Source organism: Dipodomys ordii, unplaced genomic scaffold, assembly GCF_000151885.1.
Source record: "Dipodomys ordii isolate 6190 unplaced genomic scaffold, Dord_2.0 Scaffold57, whole genome shotgun sequence".
Lineage (NCBI taxonomy): Eukaryota > Metazoa > Chordata > Mammalia > Rodentia > Heteromyidae > Dipodomys > Dipodomys ordii.
The window spans coordinates 11,288,184-11,312,893 of record NW_012267273.1 but is presented as its reverse complement, the minus strand read 5'-3'; the positions used below and the strand labels follow the sequence as shown (position 1 = coordinate 11,312,893).

General features: G+C 43.1%; 1 protein-coding gene across 1 annotated transcript in view; it reads left to right on the top strand.

The window, feature by feature from the left end:
* The first annotated feature begins 354 nt into the window (after window positions 1-354).
* The window catches only part of Lmx1a (LIM homeobox transcription factor 1, alpha), a 136,513-nt gene continuing 112,157 nt past the window's right edge, over window positions 355-24,710 (top strand). Inside the window, exons 1-3 of the mRNA XM_013021780.1 lie at window positions 355-519; window positions 1,018-1,115; window positions 3,303-3,489. Coding sequence (XP_012877234.1) covers window positions 1,040-1,115; window positions 3,303-3,489 — 263 coding nt within the window. The 5' untranslated portion in view covers window positions 355-519; window positions 1,018-1,039. The remainder of the gene's footprint in view (window positions 520-1,017; window positions 1,116-3,302; window positions 3,490-24,710) is intronic.

Sequence of the window (24,710 nt, the reverse complement as noted above, 5' to 3'; positions counted from 1 at the left end):
CAAAGCGGGCTGGCCGGACGTCCCGAGCAGGCCACGTCCCGGCCCGGCCCCTGCGCGCTGAGGAGTGGAACCGGGGGGCCGGCGTTCACTTCTGCTCTCTCCCCAGCGCGCCAGAATCGGGGCTTCTGCTGGGGTTTGCAGCCGCGGGGGTGACGCCTTCCTCCGCCGGAGCTTCCCGCGGCAGCCCGCAACTTCCCTCTGCTCCGGAGCCGGGGAGCTGGCTCGCCCATCAGGTAAGGAAGGCTGCGGGCTCCTAAGCTCCGGCTCGGGCGGGCGTGTTTTTTTGAAAGTTGATTTGAAATGCATCCAAGAGTGAGCCGGGCCAGTCGCGGCTCCTCCCCGAGGCGACTTCTTTGCTCCTGCAGACATTCCCGGCCCTGGCCGACCCGCGCGAGGACCTCCCCGCGCGCCCCGCACGCCCACTCCCGCGCGCCCCCCAGCAGCGCGCGCGCCAGCACGACGGAAGCGGGCGGGACGTCCCTCCGCTTCATTACTCTGCCTCTCTCCCAGCCCAGGCAGGTGAGGGCCGCGACACGGGGTGACCCGGACCTCGGGGTATGTCCTGGTGTGCTTGGGCCCAGATAGGCGGGGAAGAGCACCCCCTCTTGTTTTAAAAATTGTTTTTATTGCTGTCGTACCCAGTAGCTGAGTCCCAGAAGAGACATCCCCAGGGCCCACATTACTACAGGTTGGGCGGAGTCGATCTCAGGATGGGAAACCTGCGGACAGGCAGGGTGGGGGTGGGGGGCAGGAGAAACACCGAGGGGGTGGGGGGAGGAGGGAGGCCTAGGTACTTAACGCGTTGACTTCAAGTGAAATCAGATCAGTCAGAGCAGTGCGCTGTGTGACTCGTCTCTCCCCTCCCGCCCCGTGTTTCTCTAGGCGGGACTCGATCCTCCCGGTTCATTCGGGTCACCCTGGACACTCCCTTCGTCCTTTCCCAGGAGTGCGGCCCCCCGAGAGCGCCGAGTCCCTTCGGGCACGGAAGTCAGTCGCATCCTTCCCTCTCCTCTACAGGTCCTCCTGGCTCGGTCCGAACATGCTGGACGGCCTGAAGATGGAGGAGAACTTCCAAAGCGCCATCGAAACCTCAGCCTCCTTCTCCTCGTTGCTGGGTGAGTGATGAGGCCCCGTGCCCTGGGGCGCACCCCAGGCCCAGACAGCTCTGGAAACAGCGACAGGGGAGTTAGCATCCCGCGCCCTGTGCACCGCACTCCTAGTCTGTCGGTGTCCGTCAGTCCTCGTGAGTCGTCCCTGTCTAAACAAAACCAGTAAACCTCCCTCAGGCTTCACAAGCCGGGCATCGAATTCCCTAAAGCCGCGAGGGGCGGGCAAGCGTGTTCGCCGGCGCTTGAGTGGCAAGTGATTAAAAACTACCCAGGGCTGGATTTTTTAATCACGGAGCTGATCGACGGCTCATAAATGCCACCCGTTTCTCTGCGGCCTCAGAGCAAGTACCCGAGGCCTGGAGCACCCAAGTTCGAGGCGGTTTCTTGCCCCCACCAACTCTAACCCCCTTTCCAGCCTTGGGCAAGGCCGAGGGACTTCTTTTTCCGGGCGGGTGGGCAGCGCAACGCGGGGATTAGGCAGCCCTGCGGGGCACTCGCCCAGGCTTTAATTAACTGAAGCCGGATCCTAGGTTCCGCGGGTCCTTTCCACCCCAGGCCCTTCTCGCCCAAGCGGAGCAACGGCGAGTCCACATACCCCAAGAATATAGGTCTTTTTGAAAATCGGTGTAGACATTCTTGTTAGAGATCTTACCCACTTTACTCTTAGTCCTTTTCAGATTTGAATAAAAGGTGTGCTGCTTTCTTTCTTTCTTCCTCTCTCTTTTTTTCTTTCTTTGAGAAACTTTTCGTTTTGTCATCTTAAGCCCCTCTCCCCTTTACTTCCCTTGAAACCGCTACAGCAGATTGAAGGCAAGGGATGCGACGCTTGGACTGGAGTAACCAAATCCAGAGAAAAATTCCCACCCCCACCCCCCAAACGAAATCACGCACTCTGTGCTCGGCTTTTCAGCCTCGGTTCCTACAGTGTCCAGACACCCCCACCCTCACCCCCTGTCCAGCTTCCGAAGAGTAGGCGGGCCGGAGCCCGCACTGCACAGGCTGATAGCGGGTTCGGACTGAAGTCTACACGGCTGGCGAAGCGTTTTGCCCTGTGTGGGGCCCGGCCTACATCCGCTCAAACGCCTGGAGGCATGGCCTGGGATACCGATCAACCCAGAAAACAAACAGAACTTTAAAAATTGAGAACCATCTCGCTGCTTTACCCAGCCCTTCCAGCCTCTTTCCTAAAGCGACTCAGGGGAAACTGAGTATCGCAGAGACACGGAAGAGGGCCAGTCCTTTGGGACACCGCGCTCAAGCGTGTGATCGTGGGAACGAGGACTTCTTTAAATAGTTATGAAATGTGCCAACAAAGGCAACCAGGCGTCATCCATGAAAAAAAAAAAAAAGGACGCTTAGGTCTGCAAACTAAAGGGGCAAAAAAAAAAAATACATAAAGGCCCAAGGGTAGGATGGAGCGGGTTCCCCCGAGGTTGTTGAGTAGTTCGGGGAGATCTTTCTTCGCGCACCGCTACTGGGCGCGCGTCGAGTACCCAGGCCTCAGCATTGAGTATTCAGTGCCTTGGCGCTGCGATTTTAAATTCCGTCTGTTTTGACACTTCTTAATTATGAAAAGCCCATCTGCGATTTGCACACAAGCCAAAAGATAGTTTGGGTTCATTGGTTTAACCAATATTGCGTTTGCCCAGGGTGAGACTTTACCCATGGGACTTTTTAGGAAAAGAGAAAATTTCAAGTTTCCCTCTTAAAAAAATGAAAACAAAACAGTATGATTGTGTTTTAACAAAGAAAAACGCAGACCTGGTTTTTGCTCGTTCTGTTTTTAAACGTTTTATCATTCGTTTTAAACAGCGTTTTGCTGCGTAATTGGAACGTAATAAACTCAGAAACGCCCTTTTATTTGCAACCTTAATTTTACAGAATATAAATCCGCTTGCGCTCATACTTGACTATATTTGATAACTAAATGCCACCCGATGATTTCTGCCTCCTCCTCTAGAATTTAAATTTCCCTATACAGTCCCTGTTTATGAGAAAACGTCACCACTTATTTCTTTCACTTGGCTTGATTCCCCCTCCCCCCCATCAGAGCTGATGATGGCTGGTGTCAGGGTGCTTCTTCCTGGGGTGGAGGGTCCCCTGGAAATCGATGGGTGTGGAGCGATCGCTAGCGGGTTTGACAGGGTTGACCTGCGCCAGCGGCTCACTGGCGTCTGTCTGTTGCGGCTGCAGGCAGAACAGTGAGCGCAAAGTCTGTCTGCGAGGGCTGTCAGCGGGTCATCTCCGACCGGTTCCTACTTCGGCTCAACGACAGCTTCTGGCACGAACAGTGTGTGCAGTGTGCTTCCTGCAAGGAGCCCCTGGAGACCACCTGCTTCTACCGGGACAAAAAGCTCTACTGCAAGTATGACTACGAGAAGTAAGTGGCTGCGCTGCTGGGGCGCTCCCTTGCCCCCCGCGCGCACTGGCCTCTGTGTGCTCGGGGGACTTTTCTTCCTTCATCTGCATCCTCTTCTGGAAGGCGTAGAAGGTACCCACCCGGAAGCCCACAGACTTTGGTTCACCCGGGGGTGGGTCTTCCGCACTTTCCCTAGGCGGTCGGCTTCTGCGCCTGTGCGCACTACCACAACCAGAAGCGCGCGGGAAATTATTTCTTTCTTGATTTCGCCCCCAGTTTTAGTCTTCCCAGTCCCCTTCCCTAAACCTGGCCATTCCCAGGGACCACTCTCTGTGGGCCTGTGACGTCCTCCGAGCTTGGTGCCTGTCCTTTGGGCTGTCAGTGACCACTGGGCTGTCAGTGACCGATGTGGCTTTTTTGGTTCCCATACAATTTTACCCAGGTGTGTTGAGCATTTCTCGTGCGTGTGCCTGGGCTATGAGGTTGGATGGAGCCACGGTTTATGTTTCCTGCTTGGGTTTGTACACTGGCGACAGATTGGGCTTGGAAATGGAACTGCTGCTGCTCCAAGTTGGCACACAGTGTATGGCCTTTTCTCTTCCAGTATGCTTGGCTTTTGATAAGCCCTCCAGTGAAGGAGTTAGGGGGCCAGAAATTGGGGCCTGACTTGAAAGCCGTCCTTTCCTAAAGATATCCTCACTTAAGTCTAGTCTTGAGTATGCTTTTTGCTACACAGCAGGTTCGATTCTCCTCCTGTCAGCCCGAATGTTCTGTTTTCTGGGAGTTGGGCGGCAAGTATTTAAGCGACTGGTTTATTTTGAAGCTAGATTTCTGTAATTCCCAAGTGAATGTGAGTTTTCCTTATTTTTGCTGGGCTGGGCAGACCTGGAGGAGCTCAGGGAAGTAAGGAGAATCAATTGCTTTCCCTCAGGAAAGTGGCTAACTTAGGAGCATTAGCTTCACAGTACTGTGGAGGGTTTGGGGAGAGAAAAATGGTACAAAAGAGTGCTCTGTCTCTGTACATTAAAACTGGTATTTATATTGACTGTGTGGGTGTATGCATCTGAGAATTCTGCATTGGTCATTGGTGAATAAAGTGGACAGCACTATTTGAAGGTAATCCAAAAAGGGGTTGATGTGCCTAAAAATGTAGTTTCCATGATGTTTTTAAAACAAAATGAAAGGGGACATACTGGAGAGGACTAAGCACCACACTAAGAAATGCCAGCGATATCTTGGTGATCATGTTGTCTGAACTGACAAGCTCTGGATAAACAGACCAAATGATTAGACTTAGTAAACACATACACACACACAACACACACACACACACACACACACACACACACACACACACACTCTGCTAGTCCATGTTTCCTTATCTTAGAACAGGACACATATTTGTTTTAAAAAATAAATTTTCACAACCTTATGCATACTCAGTTTTAGATGAGTTGACCAATACAGAACTATACCAAAAGATGAACATCCTGACCACTGCTGGAAATGACCCTTATGATTAACATTTGGAAACATGTTTGTCTCTGTTCTGGGTTTTTGTTTATGGCCACAAATGTCTGAGTAAAAAGTAACAATTTTTAGGAAATTAAGCAGATTTGGTCTACACAATTTTAAGTATTACCTTGAGTTAAATGGTCTGGTTGATTGCTTGTCCTCGCCCCTCCCCTCCTCCTGCTCTCTTTCTTGATTTTGGTATTGTATGGATCCAATCTTTATCTTTCTGTTTATAGATTACTGAAATGTCCACATCCTTCAGGCACAACACTAGCACATTTCAAAAGTATTGGAGCTTAAGAGAGGATTTGGGTTGTGAATTTCTATTCTGTTTGTTAAAAAAAAAAAATCAGGAATCAAAGAAGGCTTAAGGGTCAACACAGCTGTCTGGCCAGTCAAATCTTCTTTAAGGAAGTCAGGCTGTGTCAAGAGGAGAAGAAACAGTTGTTGTAAAGTACTTAACACCACAATGTGCCTTCCATTTCAGCCCTCCAGGTTTGGTGGGGTTTGGGCTTATTAGCTGGTGAGGGTCAGTTCTCCCCTCACAAAGCTATTTCTGCAAAGAGAAAATTGCAGGGATCAACTTGCCAGCTGTTGGCCAGAACCAAGGAGATTTTGCAGAGGAGGGGTGTGTGTGTGAGCTGTATGTATTGTTCAGAGAGGTGTTGGTAGAACCATGAAGGTTTTTAATTTAAAAATATCTATTGAAACACAGATATTTACAATCAATATGCTGTGCTCTTTAGTTTCTAGCGTGTTCTCAGAATTGGTCAGCTCAAGGGTTGCGTTTTAGATTCATGTATTCTTTTTTTTTCTCCCCAAATCCTCTGTTCCACATTTCAAACATACTCTTAGAACAAAGCATATATATATATATATATATATGTGTGTGTGTGTGTGTGTGTGTATATATATATATATCTATATATATATCTGAAACTCTTGATGCTATTACTCTGTAGAATACTTATGGTAGGAGAAAGTGAATTGATGATTTAAAAAAGTAGGCTTAAGGACAATTTCTTTATTCAAGACACTGGACAAAGTAAGGGAAAAAATGGCCAGAAGAATCTCCCAGCCTGCCTTCAGGAGGCTTATAGCCTAAAACTTTCCATCTGTAATCCTTACCTTCAAGAATTCCTTGAAAACTTGCACACCTGAAGTGCAGGACTAGATATTGATCAGAAACTGTTTGGAATGACCAGATATTTATCACTCAGGATAGAACTCTTATTTGGAGAGTTGTACTGAAAGAATTAGAGAACACTTTCTATTATATTAGTAAACATGACTTTGCTTTCTTCTTGCTTTTTCGGGTGGGGTTGTGGTCCCTTAAAAATTGAGATGCAGAGAAGGTAAATTGTGGAACATTTCATAAGGGAATGTTCAAACAGTACTTTTTCTTCAAAAGTCATGAAGTTCAAATGTTGTTTCCACATGCCTAAGTACAATGCAACAGTAACACACATTCATGAAGTTGGAGTTGTCCTGCTTATTTTAGCCACTTGTATGCATCCATGGCTGATGGGGAGATTTTTGTCTTTGAATTATTAGCTGTGAATACCTTGGGTCAGGCAGCCCCTTAAAAGGTGAAAATACCATTCTGTCCAATAGTGGTTACACTTTCCTTGAGTCAAACACCAACTTTTTTTTTAAACCAAATTTTTAAACCAAAATTTTCTAATTAAAAAAACTGAAATGATGATGTTTATTTAGGTACAGCCATTCATTTGAAATGTCAGGATATTTTACTCTTTGTCCCTAATACTTTGACACCTCGAGGACTTGATCTTCTGACTTCCCCCCAAAAGAAATAAGCAACTAAGGTCAGGATGTAAATACTGATTTATGAACATTCCAAAATGAGCAATTTTGTAGCTCAGGAGATGTCCTCAAATAAAAGTAACTAGTTAGACATTGATCAAGCTGTGTTCTGTGATATCAAACATTAGGGATACCTAATGTGTAGATTTTTATAGACTGGATCCAATTGTCTTCAAGGGTCCTGAAAGCTAGCAGACAGCCCACATATTTTCCAGCCTAGAAGATTTCTATTTATATAACTGTTGTTGCTGATTTAACTGAGTCCTCTATGATCTGGTTAGTTTGGAGTTTTCCCTGAATTTGTTCCAAACAAATGCTGTAGTTGGACTTCAGTCAGAGACAGAAGAGACTGCTGAATAACGGGAATGTGGTAATACAATAGATAATTAAGCCTTCTGGAAGGGATCCCACATTTAAATCAAGTTTATATTGTTTCTTTCATGTGCCTGGCGGCTTGTTGGGTCAGGAGGGGCCCTCTCCCTTCACATATGAAGTTTATCATTATCCCTGGGATTGTTCTAGACACCCTAGGAGCAGTGTGGGATAGTTCTGCTGTCATCAGGACTGTTCTCACAGCATCATAACTCCCCACATGTCAGCAAATCGCAGGCCTTGGGAATCCTTCTCTCAGAGGGTCAGTTGGTGTTCTCTTCCCTTCTTTTTGGAGCAGACTGATTTCTAAGGAAAGGGACTGAAATGGGGGAAAGTGGATATGATCACACTTAAAGAGATTTTTTTTTGTATCTTTCTTTTGATCTGCTGATTGGCAGCCCTGAGACAAGAAAACGACTTAGGTAATGCTGTCTATTAGGACCAGTAATGAACTAATTCTGCATTTTATCAAGAGTAGTATAGGAGGTGATGGTGGTGGTGGTGGTGGTGGTGGTGGTGGTGGTGGTGGTGTGTGTGTGTGTGTGTAGGAGGGGTTAGTTTGATTTTATGACTGTGACATTACTTGGGCATGCAGTTCCTCATAAAAGGAGCCCCTAGATGAAATTAGAGGCAATTGTTAGATTTTTTTCTCTCTACTTTAACTTTTGTTGGCCCCAATCCTGGCACAATAAAATTTAAGGAATATAAAAATCAAACACAGCTAGGTAATAAATTGATGTCTGCGTTAAATTACAGGGGCTTAGCCTGAAATTAGCAGTCTAAGGGCTGTGGCTGTGTTTACCCAGGCGGACTTATTTATTTATTTTTCTGTTTTAATTTTCAAGGGTGGTTGAAAACATTCCCTGCTCAGAGGTGTTTTCTCTTTGTATAAGTATCCAACCTTGGACATGACTTTCTTGGAATCTAGGAGTTTTTGAAAAATAGTTAGATAGCAGGAGTTGATGCTAGTAGTATTTTGGGAATTGGAATACTAGATATGAACATTGCCCTAAGAACAGAGAAAGGTTATGGGGTTATTTTGGTCTTTAACTAATAGGGACATAATTTAAAGAGTTAACTTATCCAGTCTGGTTTTAGGTTCTGAACAATCCTACTGCTTGTGTTTTCTAACTGGCTAGAAAATAGCTTTTGATATTCTGATTTCAGAGACAAGAACTATCTGGGTAGGTTGTTATTTATCTTGCTGTTTAGTTTCATTTTTATTTATAACTTTTGTATTAATGAAAAGACGGTTACTAATTTCAGAGAGGTCTTTTCACTGTTTAAATTATGAGAAAGTTTTTGAGGATAATGAGCAGGAACTATTTCTCTAATAAGTACAACTTTGATTATTAAATCATTAGCCAATTATCTTCATTTTCATCACCATCATCATCATCATCATCAGCCAATGAAATTACTTGGGCTTTAAAACTTAGAATAAATAAGACTTTAAACTATTCATTACAGGACCAGAAATTGCAAAGCATCTTAGAGTAAATGTGTATTAATAAAATGTGGTTGTTGAATGTTACCAATGCCAAAATATCAAATATCTAATCACTTAAAGCTGATGACAAAGTACAGTTGTACAATACTGGGAAATAAATTATGGAAGAAATTATGGAAGAATAGCTACAGGAGAAAGATTTAAAAATCATTTCTGCCTAAGCTATAAAATCTTAGTTGTATTTTACTGATGTTTGCTTTTTATTATTTTTCAATAAACTCTTTGGGATCTAGATTTTTAAATTCTCTTTCACATCTTTAGAGAGGGGTTCTGAGACAAGCCACTTCAGGGTGAGATAAAGAGAGTGAGGCACCCTGGGGGGTGGGGAGAGTCTCTCTTACTCCTTCTACAGAGCAGAAAGGTTTCTTTGTGTGAAGGGTGTCTTATACCCATCATGCCTGCAACTCTTCCTTGGGAACACCTGATGTGTTTTTCTGAAGTTAATTGGGGACTTAGAACAGTGTGGTTGCCAGGTACATTTGCAGATTTGGTTTGGGGAAGTTGGTAATTTTGTAGGAAAGATTCTGGAACAAATATCACAAGGGATGGAGAAAAGATCCCCTTGTGTCCTTTCCAGTGGTATATTTTCCATTCATCATGGAAAGAGAATCTGTCCTGGGGCTCCTTAGGTTTTACATTTTCTCCTTAGTCTCTTAACTGGCATGACATGGGCATTTAGTGTATTTATCACAATTAAAATTAGTCATGTTATCTCTGGCCGCTGCTGACTGCAGCTTTGTGTCTCTTTGTTATATCTTAAATGAAACCTAAATCAACCATCTTGCAAGCATCTTCCAAATGTCAGATTGTTATTTTAGTAAAGCACGATGATCCGTCTCTATATTTTTAACCAAGGTGAAATTAATAAAATCACCATGGCCCTGGCATTAATTAGCAGGAGGATTAGAGCAGTGGCGGCTAAAAAGGAGGTGTAAACACTGTAATCTTGCTACATGTTTGTTTTCACACTACTGAAAATAAATAAAATGAGACTTAGGAAAAGGATTAAGTTTCTTTTGGCATTAGATAGCAGATGCTATTGGAATGCAGCAGAAGTACTGAAGTATTAATGAAGATATTATATAAGGAATAAAAACAAACCTCTGTCTCTTTGCTACCTTATGGGAATAACTTGGTCTCCTCACTAGTAGTAGCCCCTGTCTGCATAGTTAAAAAAGGATTTTAAAAAAAATCTCCCCTTGTGCTGTTCTTATCAGTGGTAAGTAAGGCCCACCAAATCATCTGTAGAGCTTGTCACCTGGCTGGCATGCACAGATAACCTAGAATTTAACATCGTTAGGTTCTCCATTATTGCATCCAAAATGTCATTAACAACTGAAAGTACACAGTAGACTGTGCTTTTCCTAGTCCTGCAACTGAAGTCACACGGAAGTCTCTTCTAGCCTTTCAAGATTCCAGTTTGGGAATACTATTTTTGGATAACAGCAAATATGTCTGGCTCTCCTGACTCTCTAGGCCTCCAGGGTTCCTCTACACTATTAGATATGTGTGTTGTCATATAACAGATGAGTCCTGATAGGTGTCTGGCCATTATGGATTGGAATGTGTTTGTTTGACCTTCCTAATAAACTTTGTCCATATAAAAAATGGACTCTATGATGTATTGGACTTCACATCTAGCCCTATCCTACTCTGCCTTCCCTCAATCCCCTTTTCCCCATGGAACTCTATTAAATAATGTGACTCATATGCATCTTATCGACTGCCTCTTCTTCATTCTTGGTTATTCTTGTGATCTGTTAGTATGCTCTCCATTTTCATACATGGAGGGACCTTTTGGATACACAAAATAATAGTTCTGCCACGTGACCATCAAATTGTGGTGTGGGGCTCAGCTCAATGGTTGGCAAAGGACATTAGTCTCAGAGTTGCATGGTTCTGTGATCATTACTCTTTGGTGACTGTTATTGGACCTCTGGAAACCTCTGAGTATGCTGGCACCCTGGTAGAGACTGGGTTATATTTTACTACTAAAAGGGGATGTCTTTTGGTGCACCAGAGAAATACCTGAGTCTGGTGCTGTCACAAGTCCATGGGGAGAAGGAGGTGTGTGGTGAGTATTCTGACAGGCTATTATATAATTGCCTTACCCCACTCTCACCCTTTGCGGCTTCCCTGGATATAGCATTTCTCCATCCTGGAAGGACCCATCTCGTATCTCTTGCGTGCCAGTTCTGCTGCAGGAGAGACTAGTGCCTTTTGGAGCAATATCCTGTCTTTATTCCTCTCTACCCCTGCAGTTACATGCAGCTACTCCTTGACTCACAACTGGATTGACTCCTCCCTATCAAGCCTCAGGAGTCTTTAAAAGGATTTTTCAAAACAAAACAAAACAAAACACCCCCTCCTGAACTCCAGATTAGCCTCTTAAGCTCATTAAAGTTCCTTTAAATACCAAAATGTTGGGCTCCTGGGGACTATCCCCCCAAACCATATTTTCATTCTTAACATTGTTGTCATTCACTGTGCAGCAGATTAGGCCCAATCCCTCTGGACCCAAGACGCAGCCCCCCACCTCCTCTCTGCAGGAGGGTCCCAATATGTCTTTGTTTCAGCATCTAGGATAGCCTGAGGCCGAGTAGGAGCTGATGCCAGCTTGGGCTGGGCTTGTCAGCTTCAGAGTAGAGAAGTGGACATCTCTCCTCAGGATGGGGCCCAGAGTGGAGAAAGGTGTAGCTTTTGCAGTTGCTCTGGAGCTTTACAGCTATTGAGTCTCAGTCACTGGACAGAACTAGGAATGGGCTTGGATTTATAGAACTCAGGAAGGCTTTGGGGGTTCTTTTATCTGGGATGGGCAACAACATGGGAGCTCAGTGTTAGTGTGTGCCTGGTCCATTCCTGATCAGAGGTGGATTATGCCGGTTTTCCTCTCCCTTATTTCATGGCATCTACCTCCTCTTTGAGCCTTCCTCCCCTAATGCTAGCTCTGGGGAGAGTTTTCTGGTTTTGACAGTGGAACAAATCCTTTTTAACATAACCATCTAGAGTTCCCTCCCCTGCTGCTGGCCTCCCCTCTGCTTTCTCTTCCTGGTGCTCCTCCTCAAGTGGTCGCAGGAGTTCTCTTTGTGCATGTGTCCCCTATAATGACAGCCACCATCTTCCCAGGGATTCAGACACAGCTCTTCAGTGCCAGGAGACCCTTTCCCTGCCTCTCTGCCTGGAAGTTGTGCTCCATTGCATCACTGGCTTTCTAATTCATTGTTGGATCTCAGCTGAGCTATGCCTTCTTACTTGTCTTGTGCTCTAAACCCATCTTGTGACCTTTTGCATTCCAAGTTGTTCAGTGCCCAGACTAGAGCCTCATTCTGAATAGCTGTCAGATTGGAGAAAATGTTGTGATATAATTCACCCTGGTGTGTGTGGGGGTATGTGCATGGCAAGGAGCTGTTCTTCTGAAGAGACTTCTTAATTGGAAGGGTATTCAGTCAAAAGAATGATCATCTTATTGTCAAATTTTAAAACCCTAGAATAGGTAGAGGGGATAATTTTGGGGTCTTCTCTGATTGCCTGTATGTGAGGTTAGCTGTGAGTTTTCACCTACTCCCTTTCTTACAGGTTTTAATTTCTTTGTGGTTAATTATTGGTTAGGGTCTTTTATTTCAGAAATCCATAGCCATAGGTACAAGAGGATGGACAGATGAGTATGAATGGTTTGGGCATTAAATGACTCTGTATAACTGAAAAAGATAGTTTGAAACATGTGTCTTATTGTCAAGGGATCTGTAAATGACAATGTTCTTATCAATACAAAGGAGAAAACACTGGTAATGATAGCATAAGGGTTTTGTAAGATAGCAAGCACAAAAAGCCTAAGTAAAAATAAAGAAGATAAATGAATTAAAAACTAAGTGGGAAATGTGGAGTACTAGAGAGGATTGGGTTTTATTTTACTGGTTTTTTTCCCTTAAATATGAGCAAAAGCCTAAATGCATTCTTAGGAGTAATGTAATCCATAGACACATAGACTCAGGGGTCAATGTGTGTATGGTCAAATTTTTGCTGTGCTGCTGCTTATTAGCTGTGTTTGCTTGGGTAGGTTCTCCTTCTTATTTGACATCTGTTTTTTTCTCCTTTGGAAAGGGGATAATCATAATTGCAACCTGCTTGGGTCATTTTGGGTTGGTATTGTAAAACTTGTAGATCCAGTAAGACTGACAGAAAATGCCACATTAGTTATTATGAAAAAAAAACAGCAAAGGAGAAGTTTATGGTTTTCTTCTCTGCATTTGATAGCAGAGGAAATTGAGGCTCAGAGAATTTAAGAACTTGCCCAAGGTCATGCTGCTAGTAAAGAATGAAGCTGACATACTCTCCTCAGCCCCTGACCACTGGTTCAATGGCCATTCCACTAAATCACACCATCTGCTGCTTGAATTTTGGTGTTCACACCCCAGTGAGATCACAATTCTCAGTTTATCCTGTTGAACAAGCTCTTGGAAAACAAGTCCCCACCTGCTGGATTCTTGAGCTATCAGGCAGCCTTCCCAAGGGCAGCTGTTCCGTTGTAAAGGAAATTTTGTAGGATTTGGGAATTGCCTAAGTGTTTGTATGTGTGTAAAAGCTGCTGGTATAAACTCATCACTCCTGCTTGTCAAACTTGCCCATCCCATCCTCTCCAATCATTCCATCTGTGCTAGCCCCATTGTTCATCTTCCTGTGCCTTACCTGTCTACCCCCCTCCCCCAAGAATAGTAAGAGACAAACAGCATATATTTGCCTTCCCTTCATCTTCTCAGGCTTTGTTATCAGGGACTCTTATCCTGTGAGCTGGACTTCACATTTGGCAACAGACTGTTAAAAGATCAGATCCAGAGCCTTCCAGACATAGCTTCCATTGGGACCGGCAGCAGCTGTCCATCTATTGCTTGGTTAACTCCCTTTCCAAGTTTCCTTCTGAACTGTGCTGTATTTGCAAACAAGTCCCAGCCTTAACTAGAGAAGATTCCCCTGGGTTCCATGTGAGGCTGTTTTCCAGAACTGACGACACATTCCCCTTCTCTCTTACAGGGTGGCACTTGGCCTGGCTGGATTGAAATGGTTCTAGAACCTTTCTCTCTCTCTTTCTCTCCCCTCCCTCTCTCTTTCTCTCTCTCTAGTTAAATATTTTGTATTGTAATCTTTTCTCATCATTGCAAACATGTTGCCCTTTTAAAACTAGTCTACTTTTAGAGAGATGAAGTGTATGAAGTGTGTTTCAGAATGTAATCTGGTTCAACTTTTGTTTAATAAAACTAGAGATTTCAGGTAACACATTGGACAGTTGGAATGCATTTTACTTAGTTGATATAGATTTCTCAAGTTTAGTATTAAATTGACTCTTAACAATGGGTTCATTAATTGTCATCAACTTTAATCAACAAATAGACATGAAATTCTTATATATGTCAAATGTTTAAAAAATGAATGAAACAAAGCATTGCTGGATGTATTAGCGATCTAAGATTCTGCTCTGAAATTCCAATTTTTAGATGCTTAAAAAAGCAAAACTGTTCAAAGAGAGGCAGGGACAGAGGGATAGAGAAACATCTTATGCAGGCATTTTGCTATTGGGGTCACTTAGATCATAAACTATGAGGGAAGGGTTTTTTTGTTTTGTCAGTTGTGGGGCTTGAACTCAGGACCTGGGCACTGTCTCTGAGCTTTTTTTTTTTTTTTTTTTGAGTCCGGTCGTGGGGCCTGAACTCTGGGCCTGGGCGCTGTCCCTCAGCTCTTCAGCTCAAGGCTAGCATTCTACCACTTGAGCCACAGCACCACTTCCGGCTTTTTTCTTTTTTCTTATGTGGTGCTGAGGAATCGAACCCAGGGCCTCATGCATACAAGGCAAGCGTTCTACCTCTGAGCCACCTTCCCAGCCCCTCTCTGAGCTTTTTTGCTCAAGGATAGTGCTCTACCACTTTGAGCTACAGCGCCACTTCCAGTTTTCTGGTGGTTGATCGAAGATAAGAGTCTCACTGACTTTCCTTCCTGGGCAGACTTTGAACCTCGATCCTCAGATCTCAGCCTCCTAAGTAGATAGGCTTATGAACCATTGGTGCACAGCTGTTTTGTTTTTAATTTCAAGCATTTTGCACAGTATGTGATTCAAGAGGCACTCAGTAAAGACTTGTTAAATAAATTCAGAAATGGCTTGCTTGGAGTTGTTGAAGAACATCATAGAATGAGTGAAAGATTAGCTAGATCTTGGAGAATGGATGGGAATGTAGGCAAAGGGGACAGGGGAGAGACTTTCAAGTAGAGAAAGAAAAATGTACAATAGAGTCTTGGAAAGGAAGTGTGGTGGCCCCTGGGGCCACTTGTCACAGAAATGGTGGTGTTCACAGCACGGTAGTCTGGTTGTGGACTACAGTGTAATGCCAACCAGTGAGGTACATGTTGTGTAACCATGTGGACTTCAATCGCATCCTGTTTATTACTGTAGAACCATCAGGGGTTTCTCAGCAATGGAAGAATATGACCATTGTTTCTCATAGAGGCAATTCTGGTAGCAAACTGGGGCACCAGTAGGAGCCTGGGTAAAGGCTAAGCAGAGGCAGTAATCAGACAGTTGCTACTATAGGCTTTGGGAGATTATAATAAAGATGTGAATTAAGATGGAGACATTGGGACTAGAGAGAATAGAAATGATCTAGAAAACATTCCTGACGTAAGTTGAACTTAATGACTTTGGGGAAAGGAGTGACAAAGAGGGAGGATTTGAAGATGATCTAGCAGGGGTAAGGTGACAGACAGTCTTAGCAAGCTATACCTCATACAGGAAGTCAAGAAATGGAGCAGAAATTTGGGACAAGCAGAGCTAAAAAATGAGAATAAATGTGGACGTGCGGAGTTCACTGGCGAGATGCTCAGGGGGACTGTCCAGGAGGCAGCTGTGAAAGAACAGCTGGGAGCTAACCTGGATTCAACTCTTTAGGCTACATTATTACAAAAAATATGTAAAGGAGAGAATACCCAAGGTGTTAGTAATACACTGAGAAGATGGTCAAGGATGGAGCTTTGGGAGAGCATTAGCATTCAAAGCCAGGAAAAAACAAATGTTACAGAATGACAGAAGCATGAGAAGACACAAGGGGAGTGGGGCTCTGGAAAGATGTTGAGGGGGGCGGGAATTTTGAAGAAGGGCAGCTTCATTGCCTTTGGAATTGTAAGGCAACCATTGGCAATCTTATAAAGACTAGTTTTATTAAAGGTACAGGGAGTTGGGACAGGATTCTATTGTGAAAAATAGGTCAAGATAAGAGGGAGTGATGGTGGCCAATTTGGAAGGATGAAGATAGCATTTGGGGTGGAGACAGGGAAAAAGGGAAAGTATTTTAGGATTCAGTCATTTGTGTCTACCTGATGGTTAGAGCGAGTTTAGCTAGGAAAAGGGAGGAGGTTGAAGATCGAGTATAGGTGTACACCTACTCAACAGGGAAGTCATTTAGGAAAGGACACAGAGTCTGATCTAGCTTTAATCTTTCCCAACCATTTATTGCCTTTGTTCTCTTGTGCTGAAACTGATCATAATCATACAGAGGCTGGAGAGATAGGTCAGCTTTTCTCCACTCCTCTAGGACTTTTCCTAGGTGGCTATTGTAGCTCCTCAGTTTTTTCCTAAGGCTACTCTGGTTCATGTCCTGGGAATGGGAGCAGTGAGGACCCAGCCTGTTTTGTTTCCATCTTCAGATAGTCTGTCTGTGTAACAGCACCTTGTCTGTCTTCTTTCATTTCTGCTCCTAATCCATGCAGAGATCTATGTATTCAACGGTACACCACTGTGTGGACAATTTCTCAGGACAAGTCTTAGACCAGGCCAGGAACTACTAGTCAACCATGTTTCACTAAAAAGAACATCCACACTGAAGAGTGTTTTCTCTGGCACTTGAAATATCTCTTAAGACAAAGGAGTTCAAGATTTGGATATCATCCTCTTGTTGGTTACAAAATGGTGGCTGAATCTCTCACTATCTACTGTGTTATAGTTTGGTCAATTTGCTTGTTGTGGTAATCTTCCTTTGGTTGCTATCACAAAGTATTTGAAGCTGGGAACTCTATAGAAAAGAGGTTTATTGAGATAATAGTAATAGAGACTGAAAGTGCACAGTCGGTTGATTCCCCGTTGGTGTCTGGTGATGGCAGTACAGTGGTGGAAACCTGTGCAGAAGATGATATACTGAGATGAAGCCAGAGGGATTCAGAGGCCAGGCTTGCTCTCTTGATTACACCTTGCTTTTGTGGGAACTAACTACCCACAAGAACCAAATTCATTGCTTCCAGGGGAAGTGCCCACATGCCTTAATTGCCTCCCACTAGATCTTACTTCTTAAGGGTCCAACCATTCTAAACATCCCTTTACTGAGGACCAAGCTTGCAGCATTCCCTTTGGGGATCACATGCCAACCAGATGTAAATGATGACAGTTTGTTCATAGGCTTACTTTCTTAGACTGAGGGGTTGGGCGGGGGGGGGGGTAGAGTGACATTGTAGATGACAGTGTGTTTTCAGAATCCTTGGGGCTTTAATCCTGTCTTTGTCCCTTTGTGGGCTGGGTTGGCCTGGGCAAATCACTTAGCCTCTTTGAGCTCATTCCATTTGCCAAAGTGCTTGAGCACTCTGAGGTGTGGAGTGTGATCACGAACGGTGTGACTTGTGCAGTGCAGTGGTACATGGTAGATAGAAGTTCTTCCTTATGTCTAGGCAGTAGATTTCATTATTATGTAGGGAAGTAGAGGAGACAAGGTTATAAGGGGCCAGACCTCTTAGCTCAGAAAGGAATTAAACTGAACTAGGTGTTGCCAAAGAAGCTGAATATTTTCCAATGGCTCTGCCTCTGTGGCCAGTAAATTCAGTGGAAAATATATTAGTGATGGGTTATTTGATATCATAGACATCCAGCTGATTCATGGAATGAATTTTTCTACTTGTCAACTGGTAGTTAGGGCTTAGTTTAGTAGTGCTAGAAGGGGCATTTGGGCGGAGAACTGTAATACAAATTGTAATACTTAGTGATGTATTATTTTCCAATTTCCCTGTTGACAGTTAAAGAGCAAGGGCCAAATGGAATGCACTCTTTTAAATGGCAACACGGACTCAGTGGGATTGTTGGAAAGCCATTAGTAGCCAAACCTAGTTAATATCAGCTCAGGTAAATGCTCTCCACCACTGGCTCCTTTCCCCAACTCAATTATTAAAGGATTAAAAGACTTCCCCAATGAACTCCCTTAAAAATTTAATGACATTCAGTCTTGCAGAGGTCAAACTATTATGGTGAAGTGATTTCAGCTTTGCCCTGACCTTGCTGGTTAATCAGAGACGAAAGAGGTTCTGAAGCTCACATTACCTGTAATAGGGTCAGACTATCAATAAAATCACTTGCTGTGGAATCCAGGGAACCAGGTTGTGCAAACTTCTAGTAGAAAAATAGAGGGGAGGGTATGGTACTCTGTCTTCCTTAGAACTGGAAGGTTCTGTGTCCATATCTTGCTTTGATGTTGTAGCTGTATGTAAGAGTCACTCAGTCCTTAGCAGTCACTTCAAGGCTCCTTGGATATGCAGCATGTATTTCAGTTGTTTCATTGCATAAGCATACACAAATGTGGACACGAGCTTGGGGCTCTCCGTTCTCTGGCGTGACAGAGGATGTTTATGTGAGATCAGAAAGGAAAAAAGCTGGGATGCAACCTGTGGCTAGGGAACCAAGTCAACTCCTCTTGGTTTCCATGGGAACCAACCTAGGTTCTTAGATCCACCAGCTCCAGGGGATTAGTAACTGAGCCAGTCACTCTCAAACAAGTCAAGGACAAGTAAGTCTCAAGTCTCAAGGACAGCTGTGCACACTGGTGCTCTGCAAATCTAAGTGAGTAGTGGAAAGATGCAGTGAAGGATGAGGGTGTTATGGCACACCAACCGGTACCATCTTTCTAGACTGGTGTCCACAGATAAGCATGAGCCATTATGCCCAGCTTTAATTTTGAAATAGGGTCTCACTAAGTCTTTTTTATTTCCCCTCATGGTTTAGCCTTGAAGCTTGATCCTCTTACTCTGTATTGATTCTTACTCCTGTGCTCTCCATTTCCCTGTAACATCTATGTAGTTCTTCTTTCCCCAGACCACCAATCACCTCCAGCATATGACTTTAGCTTCCTTCTCTAGCATGTCAGTATATTGTCTCTATTGACAAACTCGGTGAGTGCAGGACCATTGTTGGGTTCATGTTGGGCCATTGGTATTAGTGCAAGGCCTGGAAGAACTGAGTGGAGGAGGAAAGGAAAACAAGCTCTGTAGGATGATTCCAGGATGTTTCATGTGAACCCGTTGTATGGCAATGGCCATGCTGCTGTCAGCATGAATGCAGCAAGGCTACAGGGGACACTGAGACTCTTTGGGCAGTGGGCAAGATGATAGTTTACTTGTCATTTGTATTATTTATTCTTTGTAGAACTTCCATAGAAGCCACAGAAAGGAGGGGAAAATGTGAAGGGATCAACAAGTGAAAAATCGCTCACTGCTAATAGGTGGGGACTCTCTGTGGAAGTGTATTTTAAATTTGGGTTTTGCTTTAGCTAATTATAACTCTCTAGAATTGTTTTCTACAAGTGTTATGTGTTTGTGTATACATGTGTGTGTCCATCTGGAAAGAGAAGATACATAGATTTTTTTTTATTAGAACTCAGGAGTTGCTTGTGATTCCCACATGGTTAAGAAGTAGTGATCTGGAAGATGCAGAACACATGAAATATGAGGCAAATCCTTACATGGAGATAATAACATTGTGAGATTAAAAGGCAGGAAGACTCACCAACAGCCCTTGTCTGTTACTTCCCCCCCTCCCTTCCCATTCACACATGGGTTCATATTCCAACTCTGACAAAATTCAAATAATCTAGCTTCTTATTTCTAAAGGTCAGGAACTATCTCTTTACATAGCTTTGTAGGGATTATAGGATATCTGTGTTTATAAAGTACCTAGTGAAGATCATCAACAAATGGTAGCTAACTATTATTATTTTTGTGCTGATACTAGTGCTTGAACTTGGCCTGGGTGTTGTCCTTTAGCTTTTTTTGCTCAGTGTTGGCTGGTACGCTATCACTTGAGCCATAGCTACTTTTCTAGTTTTTTGGTGGTGAACTGGAGATAAAGGTCTTACAAATTTTTCTGTTCGGGCTGATTTTGAACCATGATTCTCAGATCTGACTCCTGAATAGTGAGGATTACAGGTGTGAGCCACTGGTGCAAAAATGGTAGCTAATTATGCTAAGTATTTATTTACTAATGTTTAGCAATATTAGCCTATTTCAGACTATTGCCCACATGGGGAACATATTCTCTTGGCAATGGTTTGTTTCTTTCATTACATTTAAACCTCAGCAGTATGAAATTCTCAGTGGATATACCTAATATTTTAAAAGGATATATAAGCAGGTGGATTGCTTTGTAAAGTAACACCACCACACAATCAAATTCAAGATAGAAAAATCAAGAGATACTTGGTTTGAGAGCCAGGGACTTTAACACAGATGGAATTTACTCATTTTGGTTGGTTTATAGGAACTGACAAACCTCAGCTATAATCATGGTATTTATCTCTTACATGGATCTTAAACTGAAAGTTAATAAGCAGATTTGTTAAGTGGGCTTATGTTTCCTCTTGTTAACTAAATTGTAATCACTTGTTGATAACTGAAGGTTGAAATAAGTTGTACTGTCTTGGTTGTAGCTGTTGGGAAGAAATGGAGCACTTAAGTTTTGCAAATGTGTAAACTTTCTAGGTGGGTTACAGAAGATCCTCAGTCTCCATGGGGATATAGTTCAAGGAGACTGCCAATAGGGAAAACCCATGAGTGCTCAGGATGCATAGAGTTCAGTGCTCTAGAATTACTCAAATTTACCCATGTCACATGTACAGGAGGTCTGAGCAGCCATAAGGTGAAAAAGCACATGAAGCAGGCTGTCAAACACCAGCTCTCATTTCAGGCTCTTTATCTTGCATACTGTAGATATTTGATTCATTTTGTTTCACATAATGCCACCCAACCTCTGTCAGGCATGCCACCTTTCAACAAATTGAAAAATTTCACTTTGTCACTTTAGTTGAGTATATTTGATGCTCTTTTGGGCTTTGTGGGGGGATTACTATAACACTTACCTTGCTTTGGAGTGCACCGCTTGCTTGGGGAAGCGTAGCTCACAAAACTAAGAGCAGAAAAACACTGAGTCGATCACATGATAATTTAAACGCAATTGATGATAACTCAGGACTGACTGAGGGGCTCCCCATCAGCCGAGACACGAGCTCATACCTGCAATTCTAGCGACTCAGGAAACTGAGATCTGAGGCTCAAGGTTTGAAGTCAGCCTGGGCAGAAAAGCCCATGAGTCTCCTATCTCTAGCTAATTATTTACCGAAAAGGTAGAAGCAGTTCTGTGGTTCAAGTGGTAGAATATTAGCTTTGAGGACAGCACCCAGACCCTGAGTTGAAAAACCTGGTAGTGCCCAAAAGATTCATAAAGACTGTGAAATTTCTCTGGATTCTTTGTTATTTAAATTAATTAGCTCATTAATTAGTTTATTTATTTTGTTTGTTAAAGCTATGTGTAATGAAGCCATAAGACAGGTTTATTGGAAAGATCTTGTCTCTCTCAGAAGGCACACATAGGGTAAGTTCTTTCATCAAAACCACAGAGTGGCTCACTTGACACTATGTTAGATATGAACTATACAACTTATGTGAGAGGAGGGCTGGGGCAGGGCAGAGTGGGGGAGGTGAGAGAAAATGAGGGAAGAGGCCACACTGTTCAAAAAGAAAACTCCTCATCATCTGACTTACATAACTGTAACCCCTCTGTAATCACCTTTACAATAAAAATAGTAAATAAATTTAAAAAATTAAACAATTTCAATAAAATGCAACCTGTGCCCTAAAAAAGAGAAAAAGATCACAGTGTGGGTCTAATTAGTCCATTTAGATCATTTGGTGAATGGATGTACATCCTGATTTTTGTTTCTATTTTTTTTTTTTGTGCCAGTCCTGGGCTTGAATTCAGGGTCTGGGTCCTGTCTCTGAGCTTCTTTTGCTTGAAGTGAGTGCTCTACTACTTGAGCCACAACACAACCTCTGGCTTTTTCTGAATAGTTTGTTGGAGGTAAGAGTCTCACAGTCTTACCTGCCTTATGCTGGTGTGGAACTGTGGTCCTTAGATCTCAGTTTCCCGAATAGCTAGGATTACAAGTGTAAGCTACCAATGCTAGCTGCATCCCAATTTTCAAATGTTCCAGTCAAATCATTCATTATGTATTTTCTCTTCTAGGAGAGAGTCCAAAGTCTTTTTAAAGTATTGACTACAGTTCTCTAAGTTGTTCTAGGATTCACTTTGAATGTACAATGCAAATTAGGAGCGATCTTTATTGAGTGCCTAAAAGAAAGAAAAGTCAAATTTTGGATACACAATGTAAATTTTTGTTCATAATTCACATCCAGTTTTCTGTCTTCTCGGTTCAGAATCCAAAGTAGTTTTCAAAAAAAAAGCTTCCGTCCAGATGGGAACATCAGTAGTAAAATCTCTGTCAACCAAAGAATGGAGTGCCAGTGATTCAGTCCAGGTAAAAAAGCTCACGACCTGTGGAAGGAATTGGCCTTGGGGTGCGCTGTAGGATGGGACTGCCTTCTTGGCCAGGCACAGAGGCAATGCTGGACCTCCTAGGACCAGCCTGCCCTGTGTGGTCTGTGGCCCCCAGACCCAGTGGCCAATACTGGGCATGCCTAGAGGGGGTTATGCTCCTTTCAGAAGATCAAGAGAAGACCTGGCTGCAACACTGCCTTGTCTTAGACATGCTCGGTACTAGGAAAGAAGAGGGAACTTCTCTTTTCAAGACCAGGACAGGATTTAACTTAAGCATCCCTGCTGTGCTCAGCTTTCCCCATAGCTAGTCATGCAATCTCATGTTTTTTTTGGGTCTTGATTAATGACAGGTTTTTGGAACTGAGATCTGTGTTTGTTTCCTGGACCTGTTATTTATCAATTATGTGATTGTGTGTGTGTGCGCGTGCTCACGCGTGTGCACTCATGCACATTTACATAATCATTTCTGGCTTTAAGAACTATGAAATTTTGTTTTGGTAGTGATGGTGCGTAAAACTAAAGCATGTAGCTGGGCGTGGTGATATAGTTCTGAAATTCCAGGAGGCAGAAACAGTAGAATTGGAATTCTTCACCAGTCTGGCCCCGAAACATGCTAGGTATTATAGTACATATCTATAATTCCAGATAAGAGGATTGTGATCTGAGATCCTCCTGGGTAAACTGTCTGAAAAACCACTGAAGGCAAAAGGACAAGGGATGTGACTTGGGTGGGTACAGTGATTTCTTAACAAGTGTAAAGCCCTGATTTCAATCCCCAGTAGTTAAAAAAATATTTTTTAAAAGAGAAAAACTAGAGCCGGGAGTCGGTGGCTCACACCTGTAATCCTAGCTACTCAGGAGGCTGAGATCTGAGGATCACGGTTCAAGTCAGCTTGGGCAAAGAAAGTCCGTGAGACTCATCTCCAATAAACCACTAGAAAACCAGAAGTGGCTCTGTGGCTTAAGCGGTAGAGTGCTCGCCTTGAGCTGAAGAGCTGAGGGACAGCGCCCAAGCCCAGAGTTCAAGCCCCACGACCGACCCCCCCCCCAAAAAAAAAGAGAGAGAAAAACTAGAACAAATAATTATTGTAATGGAGAAAATTTATTTTGCATTTGATTTTATGAAGAAGAGATGGTTACTTCCTGAAAATGAAAGGAGGATCATAATGAGAAACCAGTGTTAGGACTGAGCCTAACAGTAGTAGTACAAATGGAGAAGAGAGGGCAATCCAGGCAGGGAGGAGAAAAGAAGGCCTGAAGGTCTGAGGAAACTGGTTCATGGCGTCATCACTGTGGTTTTTACTAGAGATAGGAATTGAGCCTCAAAGAGAGGAGAGTTGATGGTCCCAGTGTCTCATGGTTTTGAAGTGGTGAGGGTGGGAATCAGGCCAGGCTTTTTAGTGGCAAGCCAGTGCTCTCTGTACTGTGTCACAGCTGCTTTGTCTCTCAGGCAAAGCCCCAGAGAAGCTGTCTGTTCCAGTCAATAGGCTATGTGGAAAGGTCATGCCAGTCCTTTCCAAAAAAAAGAAAATGCAAGTAGTTCAGGGACAGTTCTGGTGTTGATCAGATAGGTTTAAGTCACTCCCCCCAAACTCCATATAATTATTTGACAGGATGAATGTTGAGTAAGAAACAAAATAATCAGTGATGACTTAGAAAATAGCCTTTCTAAAGTTTCTTCTGGGTTTAGGCACATACAGATTTCACCATTAATTAGTGTTATTATAGCCTGAGTGTAGAAATATTTATATATTATATTATGTATGTAGCTATGTGTACATACTCATCTCCACATGGAATCACTGGATTTTAGAGATGTAGGGAATGTCATATATTATATATACATATAATATACCATTAAAAATGAGAAATATACTACTTGATTTCTACTCTTTAATTTTGGAAGTACAGGTAGTACGGAACTGAAGTCTTGCTTTAAAAATCCATTGTAACAACCTCTATTTTAAGTTTCTAGTCTGTTAACATTTAATGTAATCATTGATATAGCCAGACTTAGGTCTACCGTTTTGCTGTCTTTTTTTCTGTTTGTATACTTTGTTTTTGATTCTGTTTCTCCTTTTATACCTTCTCTTCATTAATGGATTTTTAACTTACTGTCTTTTTTTCTTTTTTACTATACCTCTTTATAGTGTTGCATTATTTTTAGTAACTGTTCCCACAATTACAATATATATTCTTAATTACTTGCATATATCTAGCATTCATGTCTTACCACACATAAGACTGAACACTTCATTCTTACTGAACATATTTATCTTTTTATCCTTGAGCATGCTTATTATTAATGCTTTGAAATCCAACATGGAGGGGATTGGGAGGAGCGGGAAAGAGGGGAACAATGAGGGAGGGTTTAACAAGTTAGACAAGAAAATGTACTCA